Here is a 15770-nt window from a genome sequence, read left to right as displayed (position 1 = left end):
CATAGGTGAAATCTTTAAATTTATCTTCGGGAAGTGTCCTCAAGTCCTCAAGCCCTCCTGAAATTTCAAAGGAAACCCTAATATTTGGTTCATGGTTGTGGGTATTTAAGATTCGGCCCGGCCGAACTTAGTGCTGTGTATACTTGTTTTTTTTAGAATTTTTTAGCTTTTTTCGGCAGATCTAGCGGTTTTTGGTGAAACAATTCTGGCAACGCTGGATACCACAGTGGTAAACTTCTCTCTTATCACTGAGTACTGCCCGATTCTATGTTTAGATCAATGACAATTTTTATTTACAAATCGGAAGAAGTAATTGCCAACAAGCGCTTTTCGACCCAGCCATATATAAATGTTACCTATTTAATGTAAGAACTATGATTAAATTTTTGTATAATAATTTATTGTCCCGTTATGATGTTCCAACTTTTTTGTGTCCTTGTTATTTCGAAATTGAAGATGTAACCGTATCGAATGATAATGGGCCTGACAAAAGGATAATGGTTGTCATGGTGGTTATTCCGATCAACACTAGATATCATTACTATAAAAGATAAGGGAAACGAAATTATATATTCTACCCCAAAATTTATTCAGTGTGTAGCGGACTCGGTTCTAACTTCGTTGAAAAGAACAACCCCTCCATTGGGTATAGCCGGAACAAATGACAACAAAGGTCAAGAGGTGTTAAGATCAAGTTGGAAATTCGTCACAAGTGGTACATAAACAAAATTTCAGAGCTCTAGGTGCATTGATTTAATGCATCAAAAACCGTAATGCAGTCACGGTTGCCATTCGAGCCAAAGAAAATCTACAAAAATTTGGAGAAAATTTTGTCGAAATTTTCTTTTTATAGAAAATTTTGCCAAAATTTTATTTTTATAGGAAATGCATTCAAAATTTTATTTCTTAGAAAATTCTGTCAAAATTTTATTTCTATAGAAAATTTTGTCAAAAGTTTATTTCTATAGAAAATTTTGTTAAAATTTAGCTTTAATTTCGCCAAAATTTTATTTCTGTAGAAAGTTTGATCACAATTTCATATCTGGAATGGTATACACGTCCATGTTACTTACCCACTTTGTGCCAGCATTAAAACTAATTTTTGATACAATGAAATTTATATTTATTTAATTAGTTTCTTATACAGTGTTTGAATTTCAAAAATAAATAAAAAAACATTACAAGATTTTACATATATAAGTATGGTATGTATGTATGTGTGTGTATTGGTAAGACATTGATAACATTACAACAAGATCCATTTCCATTGTTTACATATAAAGGACAAATATTTCATAGAATTTTGTAAAAACTATATTCTATAGAAAATTTTGTCAAAATAAATAAAGCTTTCACAAAGTTTTCTATAGAAATGAAATATTGATAACATTTTCTATAGAAATACAATTTTACCAAATTTTCTATAGAAAATTTTGTCAATATTTTATTTCTATAAAAAATTTTCTCAAAACTTCATTTCTATAGAAAATTTTGTCAAAATTTTATTTCTATAGAAAACTTTGTCAAAAATTTTATTTCGATAGAAAATTTTGTCAAAAGTTTATTTCTATAGAAAATTTTGTTAAAATCTGGAATGATATACACGTCCATGTTACTTACCCACTTTGTGCCAGCATTAAAGCTAATTTTTGATATAATGAAATTTATATTTATTTAATTAGTTTCTTATACAGTGTTTGAATTTCAAAAATAAAAAAAAATAAAAAAAATTTACAAGATTTTACATATATAAGTATGGTATGGTATGTATGTATGTGTGTGTATTGGTAAGACATTGATATCATTACAACGAGATCCATTTTCATTGTTTGCATATAAAGGACAAATATTTCATAGAATTTTGTAAAAATATATTTTATAGAAAATGTTTTCAAAATTTTATTTCGATAGAAAATTTTTTCAAAATTTTATTTCTATAGAAAATTTTGTCAAAATAAATAAAGTTTTCACAATGTTTTCTATAGAAATAAAATATTGATAAAATTTTCTATAGAAATACAATTTTAACAAAATTTTCTATAGAAAATGTTTTCAACATTTTATTTTTATAGAAAATTTTATAAAAATTGTAATTCTATAAAAAAAATTTTCTCAAAACTTCATTTCTATACAAATTTTTGTCAAATTTTTATTTCTATAGAAAACTTTGTCAAAAATTTTATTTCTATAGAAAAATTTGTCAAAAGTTTATTTCTATAGAAAATTTTGTTAAAATTTAACTTTAATTTCGCCAAAATTTTATTTCTATAGAAAGTTTGGTCAAAATTTTATATCTGGAATGATATACCCGTCCATGTTACTTACCCACTTTGTGCTAACATTAAAATTAATTTTTGATACAATGAAATTTATGTTTATTTAATTAGTTTCTTATACAGTGTTTGAATTTCAAAAATAAATAAAAGAAAAAAATTTACACGATTTTACATATATAAGTATGGTATGGTATGTATGTATGTGTGTGTATTGGTAAGACATTGATATCATTACAACGAGATCCATTTTCATTGTTTACATATAAAGGACAAATATTTCATAGAATTTTGTAAAAACTATATTTTATAGAAAATTTTTTCAAAATTTTATTTCTATAGAAAATTTTGTCAAAATAAATAAAGCTGTCACAAAGTTTTCTATAGAAATAAAATATTGATAAAATTTTCTATAGAAATACAATTTTAACAAAATTTTCTATAGAAAATGTTTTCAACATTTTATTTTTATAGAAAATTTTATAAAAATTGTAATTCTATAACAAAATTTTCTCAAAACTTCATTTCTATACAAAATTTTGTCAAATTTTTATTTCTATAGAAAACTTTGTCAAAAATTTTATTTCTATAGAAAATTTTGTCAAAAGTTTATTTCTATAGAAAATTTTGTTAAAATTTAACTTTAATTTCGCCAAAATTTTATTTCTATAGAAAGTTTGGTCAAAATGTTATATCTGGAATGATATACCCGTCCATGTTACTTACCCACTTTGTGCCAGCATTAAAACAAATTTTTGATACAATAAAATTTATATTTATTTAATTAGTTTCTTATACAGTGTTGGAATTTAAAAAATAAATAAAAGAAAAAAATTTACAAGATTTTACATATATAAGTATGGTATGGTGTGTATGTATGTGTGTGTATTGGTAAGACATTGATATCATTACAACAAGATCCATTTTCATTGTTTACATATAAAGGACAAATGTTTCATAGAATGTGTTTGTGTTTATTTTTATGTTTATTTCGGTTTTTCATTTTGTAAATTACATCAAAAATTCTTCATAAAAATTGAGGGATTGTAAATCTTTGACACATAAGTATTCATTTACGAGTATATGAAGTATGAATTTAAATTGGTTGGCTTGCGGATTTTACATTAATGGATATTTCGTTACATTTTGTCACTTTGTAAATTCATCCTTGGTATACAGTGGGCAGCAAAAGTCATGATACCATTGTTAATTTTTCAAAACACACTGAAGTACACTTTTAGTGCTTATTTTGATTTTACTTCTCTTAATATATTAGTATTTATAATTGGATAAATAATATATTAATATTTATAATTGGATAAATAAAATAAAAGTAAGAACTTAAAGATTGCTTATGTATGTTTTGAGAAATTTACCATGGATACCATCGCATTTGCTACTCACTGTATATGAAATGTTTCATTCGACAATTGTTTTGACAATTTTCCCAAGACATTGTTTAATAGGTACAGTGTGTCTAAGATGTATTGCAACCAACATCAGGCTTTCGTCTAATAACTGACAGATTTAGTCTAGTGACAGTTCATTTTATTGTTTAAAAGCTAACAAAAAAATTTTCATCTATTGCATTTAGAAATAACATTATTCCTTCCACATCACTAACTCAGAAAAATGAACATATTCTCGAACTATAGTAACTAATTTAAAATTATAACAGATCCCTTATATCAAAGCTAGATACGAATTAACAAGGAAGTATTCTGGAAAGATACTGGTTACTTAACAGAGTAACTATTTGGTCACGACAAAACAAAAGCAACAAGTATATACGGCCGTAAGTTCGGCCAGGCCGAATCTTATGTACCCTCCACCATGGATTGCGTAGAAACTTCTACGAAAGATGGTCATCCACAATCAAATTACTTAGGTTAAAGTTAAATTGTGAGTTAGTCCATACGTGGTAGAGAGCCAGAATTGAAATATGGGGATCGCTTATATGGGGGCTATATACAATAATGAACTTGATATGGACCAAATTTTTGTGCGACTGGGTATCGATTTATCTGAGGGCTATATATAACTATAGACCGATATGGACCTAGTTAGGCACGGTTAACGGTCATATACCAGTACAATGTACCAAATTTCAACTCGGATGAAATTTTCTCCTCCAAGAGGCTACAAAACCAAATCGCGCGATCGGTTTATATGGGGGCTATATACACGGATGAAAAATACTGTTTTTCATATGTTTGGCTATAAACATTATATGTTTGGAACACAAATTTTTCAACACAATATTTTTGAGTGCAAGCATATAATGTCCATAAACTAGCATAACATGTTTGGGACATATATGTTAGAACATATTATGTTTGGGACATAAAATGTTTGTAAATATAATATGCTTGGATGCAAACATATATTAATTTAGAAATAGCCTATAAACATATATGTGTTTAGTAGCTTGGAGCGCTATTTAACAGGGAGCGATATTGAATTAAGTTGGTGGTTGTTGCTTGTTATTACAAAATTAACATTTTATTTTTCCTTGGGCAATTGATCAGCTACTTCTTTGATCCTTACAAACTGTGTGGTCCGCTGTTCGAATCCCCGTCCGGCAAAAGGTAAAATTAAAATAAAAAAATCATACAATTGAATAATTTCTTCTACAATGTTTGTATTACAGAAAAATGTGCTAAGAACTAAAAAATCTCGTGGAAGTGAGAAAGATGTGGGGGAATATACAATTGGGCAGAAACAAAATTTTGAGCATTCAGGTCGAAAACCTATGTTGTTAGCACCTATATTACCTGTTTATTTTCATAATTCATTATGATTGTAAATATATAAATAAATAAATAAAATTTTGAGCACAATATTGTTTGGGAGAATTTTTTTAAGCATATAATATTTTTGGGTGCAAAATGCTTCCAAACATATTATATGTTCACATAATAACATATTGTTTTTTGGAAGACAACATTATTGCATTTGGATGCAAAAATACAAAATGTTTGGAACTAAGACTACCCAAACATATATTGTTTAGACCAATATGCTTTCAAACATATTATATATTGGAAGATATCAAACATATAAATGTTTGGGCAATACCCAAAAATGTATATGCTTGAAGCAAAATATGTTTGGGAGTATATGTTACAGAAGCGATTTTTTGTGAGCGTGTATGATTATGGACTGATATGGACCACTTTTGGCATGGCTGTTAAATATCATATGCTACCACCACGTACCAAATTTCAACCAGCTCGGATGAATTTTGCTTCTCCAAAAGGCACCGGAGGTCAAATCTAGGGATCGGTTTATATGGGGGCTATATATAATTATGAACTGATATGAACCAATTTTTGCATGGGTGTTTGAGGCCATATATTAACACCATGTAGCAAATTTCAACCGAATCGGTTGAATTTTGCTCTTCCAAGGGGCTCCGGAGGTCAAATCTGGTGATCGGTTTATATGGGGGCTATATTATTCTGGACCGTTGTGGACCATTTTTTGCATGGTCAGTAGAGACCATATACTAACACCATGTACCAAATTTCAGCCGGATCGGATGAAATTTGTTTCTCTTAGAGGCTCCGCAAGCCAAATCGTGGGATCGGTTTATATGGGGGCTATATATAATTATTAACCGATGTGGACCAATTTTTGCATAGTTGTTAGGGACCATATACTTACACCATGTACCAAAATTCAGCCGGATCGGATGAAATTTGTTTTCTTAAAAGCTCCGCAAGCCAAATCGGGGTATCGGTTCATATGGGGGCTATATATAATTATGAACCGATATGGACCAATTATTGCATGGTTGTTAGATATCATATGCTGACACCATGTACCAAATTTCAGCCGGATCGGATGAAATTTGCGTCTCTTATAGTCCCCGCAAGCCAAATTTTAGGGTCCGTTTATACCATCCGACCTACATCAATAGCAACTACTTGTGCCAAGTTTCAAGTCGATAGCTTGTTTCGTTCGGAAGTTAGCATGATTTCAACAGACGGACGGACGGACATGCTCAGATCGACTCAGAATTTCACCACGACCCAGAATATATATACTTTATGGGGTCTGAGAGCAATATTTCCTATGGTGGAGGGTATAAAAACAAGTATAGACAGCAGTAAGTTCGGCCAGGCCGAATATTAAATACCCACCATCATGAATCAAATATAACAGTTACCTTTGAAAACTCTTCGTCGTAGCGTACTACTTGATTATGTATAGAATGATATTATATAGAAAAGATTAAATAACGCCTTGGTTTGAAATCTAAAATCTATTTGGAAATTTTACTTTCAGTTTCATGCAACTTTCATGATCAGTGTGCTTTCTATACCCTCAAGAAATGAAATCGGTCTATATGGAGGCCATACCAAATGGAGCGTAAAAAGTTAAATCCGTTAAAATTTCAGGCAAATCTGATAAAAACTACGGTTTATATCAGCCCAAGGAGTTAAATGCCAAAAATATGCACCGATACACAAAATTCAGCACACCTAGTTGTGGTTCTGAAAACCCTACAGAATTTAGACCCCAAATCGGAGGGAGGGTTTATAAGGGAGATATATCAAAACCTATACCGATACACAATTTATTCGGAACACCCATTTAGGGTCCTCAAAAACCACTAGATTTCCAATTTCAAGCAAATTGAATAAAAACTACGGTTTCTAGAATCTCAAGAAGTAAAATCGGGAAATCGGGCTATATGAGGACTATAGCAAACCATAGACCAATATACACCATATTCAGCAGGAGATCAGTCTATACGGGCTATACCAAAACATGGACCGATAGGCACCATTTTCGACACACTTTTTTATGGTCCTAAAATACCTCTAGATTTCGAATTTAACCAAATCGGATAGAAAACAAGTAAGTAAAGTAGAAAGTCGGGCGGGGCCGCCTATATCATACCCTAAACCACACATACTGAAATAGTAATTTTTTACAGAGATTTACTGCGAAGCAGATGTGTTAGCAAGGCTAGGAACTACCTTACATATTCCAGGGGAACTGGAATCTGTTGGTATGCCTCTGGCCACCTGCAAGCTCTTACTGCGTGAGAAGGCTGTTATGATGGCCAATATTCAGTGGGAGAATTGCAAGGGTTGTAACGACACCAAGCAAATATGGCCCCATTTAAACGTAAACCGCACACTAGATATGCTAGTGTTCTCAAGGCGTCAGATAGCACTCCTGATATCTGCTATAACGGGTCGCTGCCTGATAGGCGAATTTGCTAAAACTATAGGTGGGAAGTATATAGAATGACTATTGTATAAGCTGCCATGATGTGGAGGAAAAGGAATCAATTAAACAACTCTTGTGTGAGTGTCCTGCTTTTTGTGTAGTCTAAGTGGGCTTGAAATTTAATCGGGCTGCCACTTTAGCCAAACCTAACCTAACCATAGAGATTTACTTTATAAAAATAAAATTTTGGAAAAAGTTTCTATAAACAAATTTATGTGAGAAATGTTTCTACAGAAATAAAAAATTGACAATAAATTCTATTAAAATAAAATTTTGAGAAAAAATTCCATAGAAATAAAATTTTGAAAAAATTTTATATAGAAATAATATTTTGAAAAAATTGCTATAGAAATACAATTTTGACAAAAAAAAAACCCTCTATATATAGGTTATTGTCCCTACATCTAGCAACACTGGCTGTAGTTGATATTGCACCTACGGCGTTAGTATGCCACTAATATTGAGCCCATTATTAAAAAAGAGAAAATCGTTAAATTAGTGTGGGTAATAAATCCAAATTTGTGAACATCGACCAATATTCTTATATAAGAGCTACAAGTACGTATAAATACGATCGGCCAGTACATCAAAATTTGAAATTTGAGTAACATTTTTTAATAAATAAAAGTATTATAGCCAAATTAGGGAAAATCGAGCGATGCATATATATGGAAGCTATATCTAAATCTGAACCAATTTGCATAATATTTTGCGAGTTTGATTAATAACACAAAAGGTTACCTTGTGCAAGATTTGAGTAAGATCAGTTAAGAAATGAGGCCTGTATGGTCAAACATAAGGTTATTAGGGGCCAATTTTTTTAAAATCGGGCGATACATATGTAAGAGCATCTGAACCGATTTCGATGAAATTTTGCACATATAGTTAGTACTATAGAGGACTGGATCTAGCCAACTTTGAGTAAAATCGGTTAATAAATAAGGGTTCTATGGCCACATTTAGAAAAATCGGGCGGTACATATATATGGGAGCTATAGCTAAATCTGAACCGATTTCGATGATTTTTTGCACATATACTCAGTGCTATAGAAGATTACATTTAGCCAACTTTGAGTAAGATCGGTGGATAAATAAGGGTTTTATGGCCAAATTTAGAAAAATCGGGTGGTACATATTTATGGGAGCTATACCTAAATCTGAACCGATTTCGATGATTTTTTGCACATATAGTTAGTACTATAGAAGATTATATTTAGCCAACTTTGAGTAAGATCGGTTGATAAATAAAGGCTTTGTGGCCAAATTTGGGAAAATCGGGCGATAGATATATATGAGAGCTATATCTAAATCTGAACCGATTTGGATGAAATTCCGCAGACTTGAAGGGCGATGAAAAAGATTATCTTTTGCCAAATTTGGTGACGATCCGTTTGAGAAAAAGCGCAACGTGACCCCTTTTGTCGAAATCGGGCGATACATATATATGGGAGCTATATCTAAATTTGATCCCATTTCTTCCAAATTCAATAGCGTTCGCCCTTCTGTCCAAAAAACTCCCTGTACCAAATTTCATCAAAATCGGTTAATAATTGCGACCGGAATCCTGTGAACAACAAATACATGGACAGACGGACGGACACCAAGCGCTACATCGACTCAGGAGGTGATTCTGAGTCGATCGGTATATATTTTATGGGTCTAAAATCAATATTTCTGGTAGGCATATTTTTTGGCAGATCAAACATATTATACCCTGACCACTATGTGGTTTAAGGTATAATGAGGTTTCTAGAAGCACAAGATCCCAAATCGGGGGGTCGTTTTATATGGGGGCTATACCAAAACATGAACCGATACACCCCATTTTCGACACACCTATTTTTGGTCCTAAAATACCTACAGATTTCCAATTTCAGGAAAATCGGATAGGAAATACGGTTTCTAAAAGCCCAAGAAATAAAATTGGGAGATCGGTCTATATGGGGGCTATACCAAAACATGAACCGATAGGTACCATTTTCGACACACTTATTTATGGTCCTTAAATACCTCTAGGTTTCCAATTTCAGGCACATCGGATAGACCCCAAATCGGGAGTCGGTTTATATGGGGGCTATACCAAAACATGGAAACATAACCCATCTTCGAACTTGACCTGCTTGGAGACAAAAAAAAAACGAGTTTGTGCAAAAATTAAGCAAGATAGCTTTATTATTGAAGCTTTTATTTATTATTTATTATTATTGTAGCGTGATTACAACAGATATCCAGACAGACAGACGGACATCGTTGTATCGTCTTAGATTTTCTACCTGATGAAGAATATATACACTTTATATATTCGGAAATCGATATTTCGATGTGTTACAAACGGAATGACAAACTTATTATAGCTCCATCACCATTCTATGGTGGTGGCTATAAAAATCAATCATTTTTTAACTGACTTAGTATTCTAGTTGATTTAATGTTTTTACTTTAATTAAAAAGCTAAGTGTATCAATTAATTTTCTAATTGAAAAAGTTTTCAGATTCAATTAACTTTTTAATTGGAAATATTTTGATCTTTTATTTTCTGTGATGATAGCTTTTCTATATAGTTAAGCAATGATGTGCTTTGTCGCATAAAAAAAATTCGCTAAAATATGAATTCCTTAATTTTTATAGATAAAGAGGGTTATTATACCCTCCACCATAGGATGGGGGGTATATTAGCTTTGTCATTACGTTTATAGCACATCGAAATATTGCTATAAGACCCCATAAAGTATATATATTCTGGGTCGTGGTGAAATTCTGAGTCGATCTAAGCATGTCCATCCGTCCGACTGTTGAAATCACGCTAACTTCCGAACGAAACAAGCTATCGACTTGAAACTTGGCACAACTAGTTGTTATTGATGTAGGTCGGATGGAATTGCAAATGGGCCATATCGGTCCACTTTTACGTATAGCCCCCACGGACTCCCAGATTCGGCTTGCGAATCCTCTAAGAGAAGCAAATTTCATCCAATCTGGTTGAAATTTGTGTACATGGTGTTAGTATATGGTATATATAGCCCCCATATAAACCGATCCCCAGATTTGCCTTGCGGAGCCTCTAAGAGAAGCAAATGTCATCCGATCTGGTTGAAATTTGTGTACATGGTGTTAGTGTATGGTCTCTAATAATCATGCAAAAATTGGTCGAAATCGGTCCATACTTATATACACGCAAAAAAATAATTCTTTCCTCCCAAACGAAATTTTAGACAAACAAAGTTCGTTTCTGATTTGCTTTTCGCTGTAAGGAAGTGTATTTGGAAGAAAAGTATATACTTTTTGTGATGAACGTTTATTCTTTTCCAGGATGTAAAAACAATTTCATAAAGACTCAAAAGACTCAAAGATTTCATAAAAACTCAAAAAAATTGTTTTCTTGCTAATTGCATTTTCCTTCACAACTTTCTCACATCCACGAGGCTTTTTAGTTCTTAGCACTTTTTCCTGTAATACCAACAATGTAGAAAAAATTATACGATTTTATAAATTTTTAAAATTTTTTTACCTTTCGCCTGGACGGAGAATCGAACCGCGGACCATGCAGTTTGTAAGCCAGCACACTAACCACTGAGCTATGTACCTGGTCATCAATAGATAAATATCCATATAAGTTATATTTATATAGCATAGTTTGCGGCGCCCACGAACCGAATAAACAAAGTTTATTTAACAGAAACAAACATTTAGTTTGGCACCGTGGAGCAGTGGTTGCTACGTCCGACTTGCATGCCAGGGGTCGTGGGTTCGATCCCTGCTTCGACCAAAGTTTTTTTTTTTTACATATATTCCAGATATGTTCCGAAGATTCCGAAAAAATGTTCAACATTACATTGCAGTATAACACATTTTGAACTGTAAAATGCGTCTTATTAAAGACCTAAAGTCAGAAAAGAACAGTGTTTGATAAAAACGAAATGGACTGTGTTGTTATTTCAAAAATAACTTTTTTTATTGAAAAAATAAAAATTTTGTAACAAACGAATTTTTTTGGTGATAAAAGTTTAACATTTTCGAAGCAATTCAAAAAACTCTAACAAAAGAAAAACGTTTTCGGTACACGTTTTCCAAACGTTTTTTTTCTTTGCGTGTATACCCCCAATATAAACCGATCCCCAGATTTGACCTCCGGAGCCCCTTGGAAGAACAAAATTTATCCGATTCGGTTGAAATGTGGTACGTGTTATTAGTATATGGTATCCAAAACCCATGCAGGAATTGGTTCATATCAGTCTGTAATTATATATAGCCCCATATAAACCCATCCCGAGATTTGGTTTTGAAGTCTCTTGGAGAAGCAAAATTCATCCGATCTGGTTGAAATTTGGTACGTGGTGTTAGTATAAGATATTTAATAACCATGCCAAAAGTGGTCCATATCAAGTTCATAATTGTAGCCCCCATATAAGCGACCCCCATATTTCAATTCTGGCTCTCCACGCACCGTGCAAAAGTCCATATCGATTCGTAAATAGTTGTAGACTTACCTATACATAACTTTTTTTTGTCTAATATATACCACGTATGGACTAACTCACAATTTAGAAAACGATGTTAAGAAGTGGATGACAGTCTTTCGCAAAAGTTTCTACGCAATCCATGGTGGAGGGTACATAAGATTCGGCCTGGCCGAACTTACGGCCGTATTTAGACAATTATTATTTTTTTTTTTTTTTTGATGGATAACAAAAATAATCCATATACGTTTTCTTTATTATTAACTACCTATCGAATTAAGTTTTGTCACACACTGTTTATATATAGATACTGCTTAATGGAACATTCCAACAAGGATTTACATGGAATTTTATGATTTGCGGTAATTTTGTTTTCATACTTACAATTTCCTTAATATCAGCGTCATTTCGAATATATCCACAATTTCTATTTCTTTTGTTGGCTGTGTGTGTTAAATTGAGTTTTCAATGGGGTTATAATAGTTACAGGATTCAGAGTGGATTTCTTGAAATAGGTTGTTTTAATGTTTTTTGTTTTCATCTTTTTGTTAGGATTATCTTCAATTTTTAGTTATAAATTCGTAGTGTGTTTAAGGAAGAATGATTGGTAGATACAAGTTTTATTGATACTATTGGGGATTTCTTTAATTAAGTAAGGTAGGTTTCTTTATGTTTTCTCAAATCTCATTGTGTAAACTTGGTGATTAATTTTCTTCTCAATATTCAAATTTTGGGCTTACAAAATAGATTTTCACATTCCCTTAACTTTTTTACTTTGATTTTCCAACTTATTTTATAATTGTAAATTTTGTATTATATTTTGTTTGAATACACATAAAAACATATCTATACAATTAATTTTTTTTATAGGTTGTAGCTACGGTGAGACTAGCATTGTTGATATTTTTCCTTTAGGATTATATAGTTATTGTGTTTTCTTTTGTGTTTTGTTTTCTTCCAAAGCTATTTAATTATTGTTTTATAGTTGTTTTAAGATGAGCCTTTGTATTAAGAAATTTAATGAAATTTTCTCAAGAGCAGCCATTTTACCTATATGGTACAAAAAAGTGTTTACTGTTGCTATTTTTCTCAAATTTCTTTGGGGGACAAGTAAATAGAGTCGATATAGATTTATGTATTTTATGGGCCCTAAACCTACTATTACACCCTTTGCCTCATGGTACATTTAATATATATATATATACATACACACATAAAAATTTTTCTGATTCAATCACGAAATTAATTGATCCAATTATTTTTTTAATTGAAATGTCTCCAATTGCGAAAATGGTAGTATCAATAACTATTTTAATTGGGCATAAAAAAATTCTCGATTAAAACATAAATAGATTTCATTAGCAAATTTCAAATATTTTTTTTATTGATTCACTTAAAAATTAAATTGATGTTGATTGCAAAACTCACATAATTATACCCTAAACCACATAGTGGTCAAGGTATAATAAGTTTGGTCGGCCAAAAAATATGCCTACCAGAAATATAGATTTTAGACCCCATAAGATATATACCGATTGACTCAGAATCACCTCCTGAGTCGAAATAGCGCTTGGTGTCCGTCCGTCCCTCTGTCCATGTATTTGTTGTTCACAGGATTCCGGTCGCAATTACCGATTTTGATGAAATTTGGTACAGGGAGTGTTTTGGGCACAAGGACGAACGCTATTGAATTTAGAAGAAATCGGATCAAATTTAGATATAGCTCCCATATATATGTATCGCCCGATTTCGACAAATGGGGTCACGTTGCGCTTTTTTTCAAACGGATCGTCACCAAATTTGGCAAAAGGTAATCTTTTCCATCGCCCTTCATGTTTGCAAAATTTCATCCAAATCGGTTCAGATTTAGATATAGCTCTCATATATATGTATCGCCCGATTTTACCAAATTTGGCCACAAAACCTTTATTTATTTATGTGCAAAAAATCATCGAAATCTGTTCAGATTTATATATAGCTCCCATATATATGTATAGCCCGATTTTCCCAAATTTGGCCATAGAACCCTTATTTATTAACCGATATTACTGAAAGTTGGCTAGATCCAGTCCTCTATAGTACTAACTAATGTGCAAAATTTCATCGAAATCGGTTCAGATGTAGATATAGCTCTATAGTTACGTTTGTAATGAAAAAATTAATTGAGTTTTGCAATCAACATAAATTAAAGTTTTAATTGAATCAGTTATAAAAAATTAATTGAAATTTGCTAATGACATCAATTAATTTTTAATGTCCAATTAAAACTATGATTGACACACTATTTTCGTGATTGAGACATTGCAATTACAAAATTAATTGAATAAATTAATTTCGTGATTGCATCAGATTTTGTTTGTTTGTGAAACTAACGGGGACAAGTTCGATAAAATAAAAATTAAACGTAGTCAAACCTTTACAAGAAACCTTGCAGCATATACGTGATTTTACCCATTGATTTCGCTTGTTTCATTTTCTTGCTATTGTAGCATAAACCTTGATTATTTTATCAGCTGTCAGAAAAAAAATGGGGCATTAGAAGGTTAGTAAAGATTACAAAGAGTGAAAACATACACTCGGTTTTGCTCCGCACTGTATGTGGTTTTCGACCCCAATCCACATTAAGATTCCTAATGTGAACGTAGTATTGACGTCATTTTCTCAATGTTTTATGTTACTATTAGTTTTCGTGTCTATTAAACAGTTGACCGCATAAAAAGTTTCTACTTACCGGTGGTTTATTTTCCGGTTAAGTACTAATCAGAGGATGAGAAATCGATTCGTGTCGATCGAGTGACTCAAGATCTGGATTTTTCGACCCTTTCACCTTATCTCTGTGGAATTTCATATGCCTTAATTACTTTTGTATATCTACATCCTATGATTTTTTTTTTGGAATTTCTACATAAGTGTTTTGTATATGTGTGTGTGTTTTCTTTTCAATTAGTTATTGTAAATAGATCCTAGCCTAGAATTGAATATATACCATTTAAAAATAATACCAATTAATTAAAACTTTTATGTTTTTGTAAAGATTTTTTCCAATTGTCACATGACTTTTAAACCATTTAGGTTTGTGAGGATTTGGGGTTTTTTTTGTATTGTTTTTAATTTTTGATATAGATATAGATATACATATAATATATATTTTTTAAATTTTATTTTTTAAGTAGATAAAGTAAACATTTATTCACAGTTAGAAAAAAATAATTTTTCATTTACCTTCTTACGAGGATATAATATTCTGGCTCTAAAACTTTACAAAATGGTTATGATGGGGGCAGACGAATAACCAATATAGTTTTTCTTTTCTATTATCAGTCTCACCCCATCAGCTGAGTGGGGATGGATTTACATGGCTGTAGACTGTTGCTGTTGAGCTATAGCTTCCACAGTTGATCTTGCTATTGCTGCGGCAGCTGCCTTAGCCTGCTGTTTGGTATTCTCATCGTTTGTCTTCAGAAAATATGTTATCAAATCGATGGGTAATGGAAAAACAATTGTTGAGTTTTTCTCTGCCGATATTGTGCTTAAGGTCTGTAAATGAGAAAACAAAAAAAAAACATTGTTAACATAATGATGTTACACACTCTGCAAAAACATATAGTCGTGAGACCATAGATTTCTTCTTCCGTAGTCAAACTAAATCTAAATATAACTTTTTTTGTTGACAAAAAAAAAAATGTTTTTCTTTTTTTATCTTTCTTTATTGATCCATATCAGTACAAGAAGTATAAACTTATAACACTAGTTTAAAAAATAAAATTTTTTCTTGATGAGATGTAATTTTTCTTAT

At 31.6% G+C, this 15770-nt stretch overlaps 1 protein-coding gene across 1 annotated transcript in view; it reads right to left on the bottom strand.

Moving 5' to 3' along the window:
• Nucleotides 1-5132: 5132 nt before the first annotated feature.
• Nucleotides 5133-15770, bottom strand: part of LOC142233878 (band 7 protein AGAP004871-like) — a gene marked incomplete at its 5' end in the record, with an annotated part of 140305 nt that continues 129667 nt past the window's right edge. The window contains 1 exon segment of the mRNA XM_075304941.1: nt 5133-15511. Coding sequence (XP_075161056.1) covers nt 15326-15511 — 186 coding nt within the window.

Source organism: Haematobia irritans, chromosome 4, assembly GCF_050003625.1.
Source record: "Haematobia irritans isolate KBUSLIRL chromosome 4, ASM5000362v1, whole genome shotgun sequence".
Lineage (NCBI taxonomy): Eukaryota > Metazoa > Arthropoda > Insecta > Diptera > Muscidae > Haematobia > Haematobia irritans.
The sequence above is the reverse complement of the archived record's forward strand: the minus strand, read 5'-3'. Positions and strand labels throughout refer to the sequence as shown.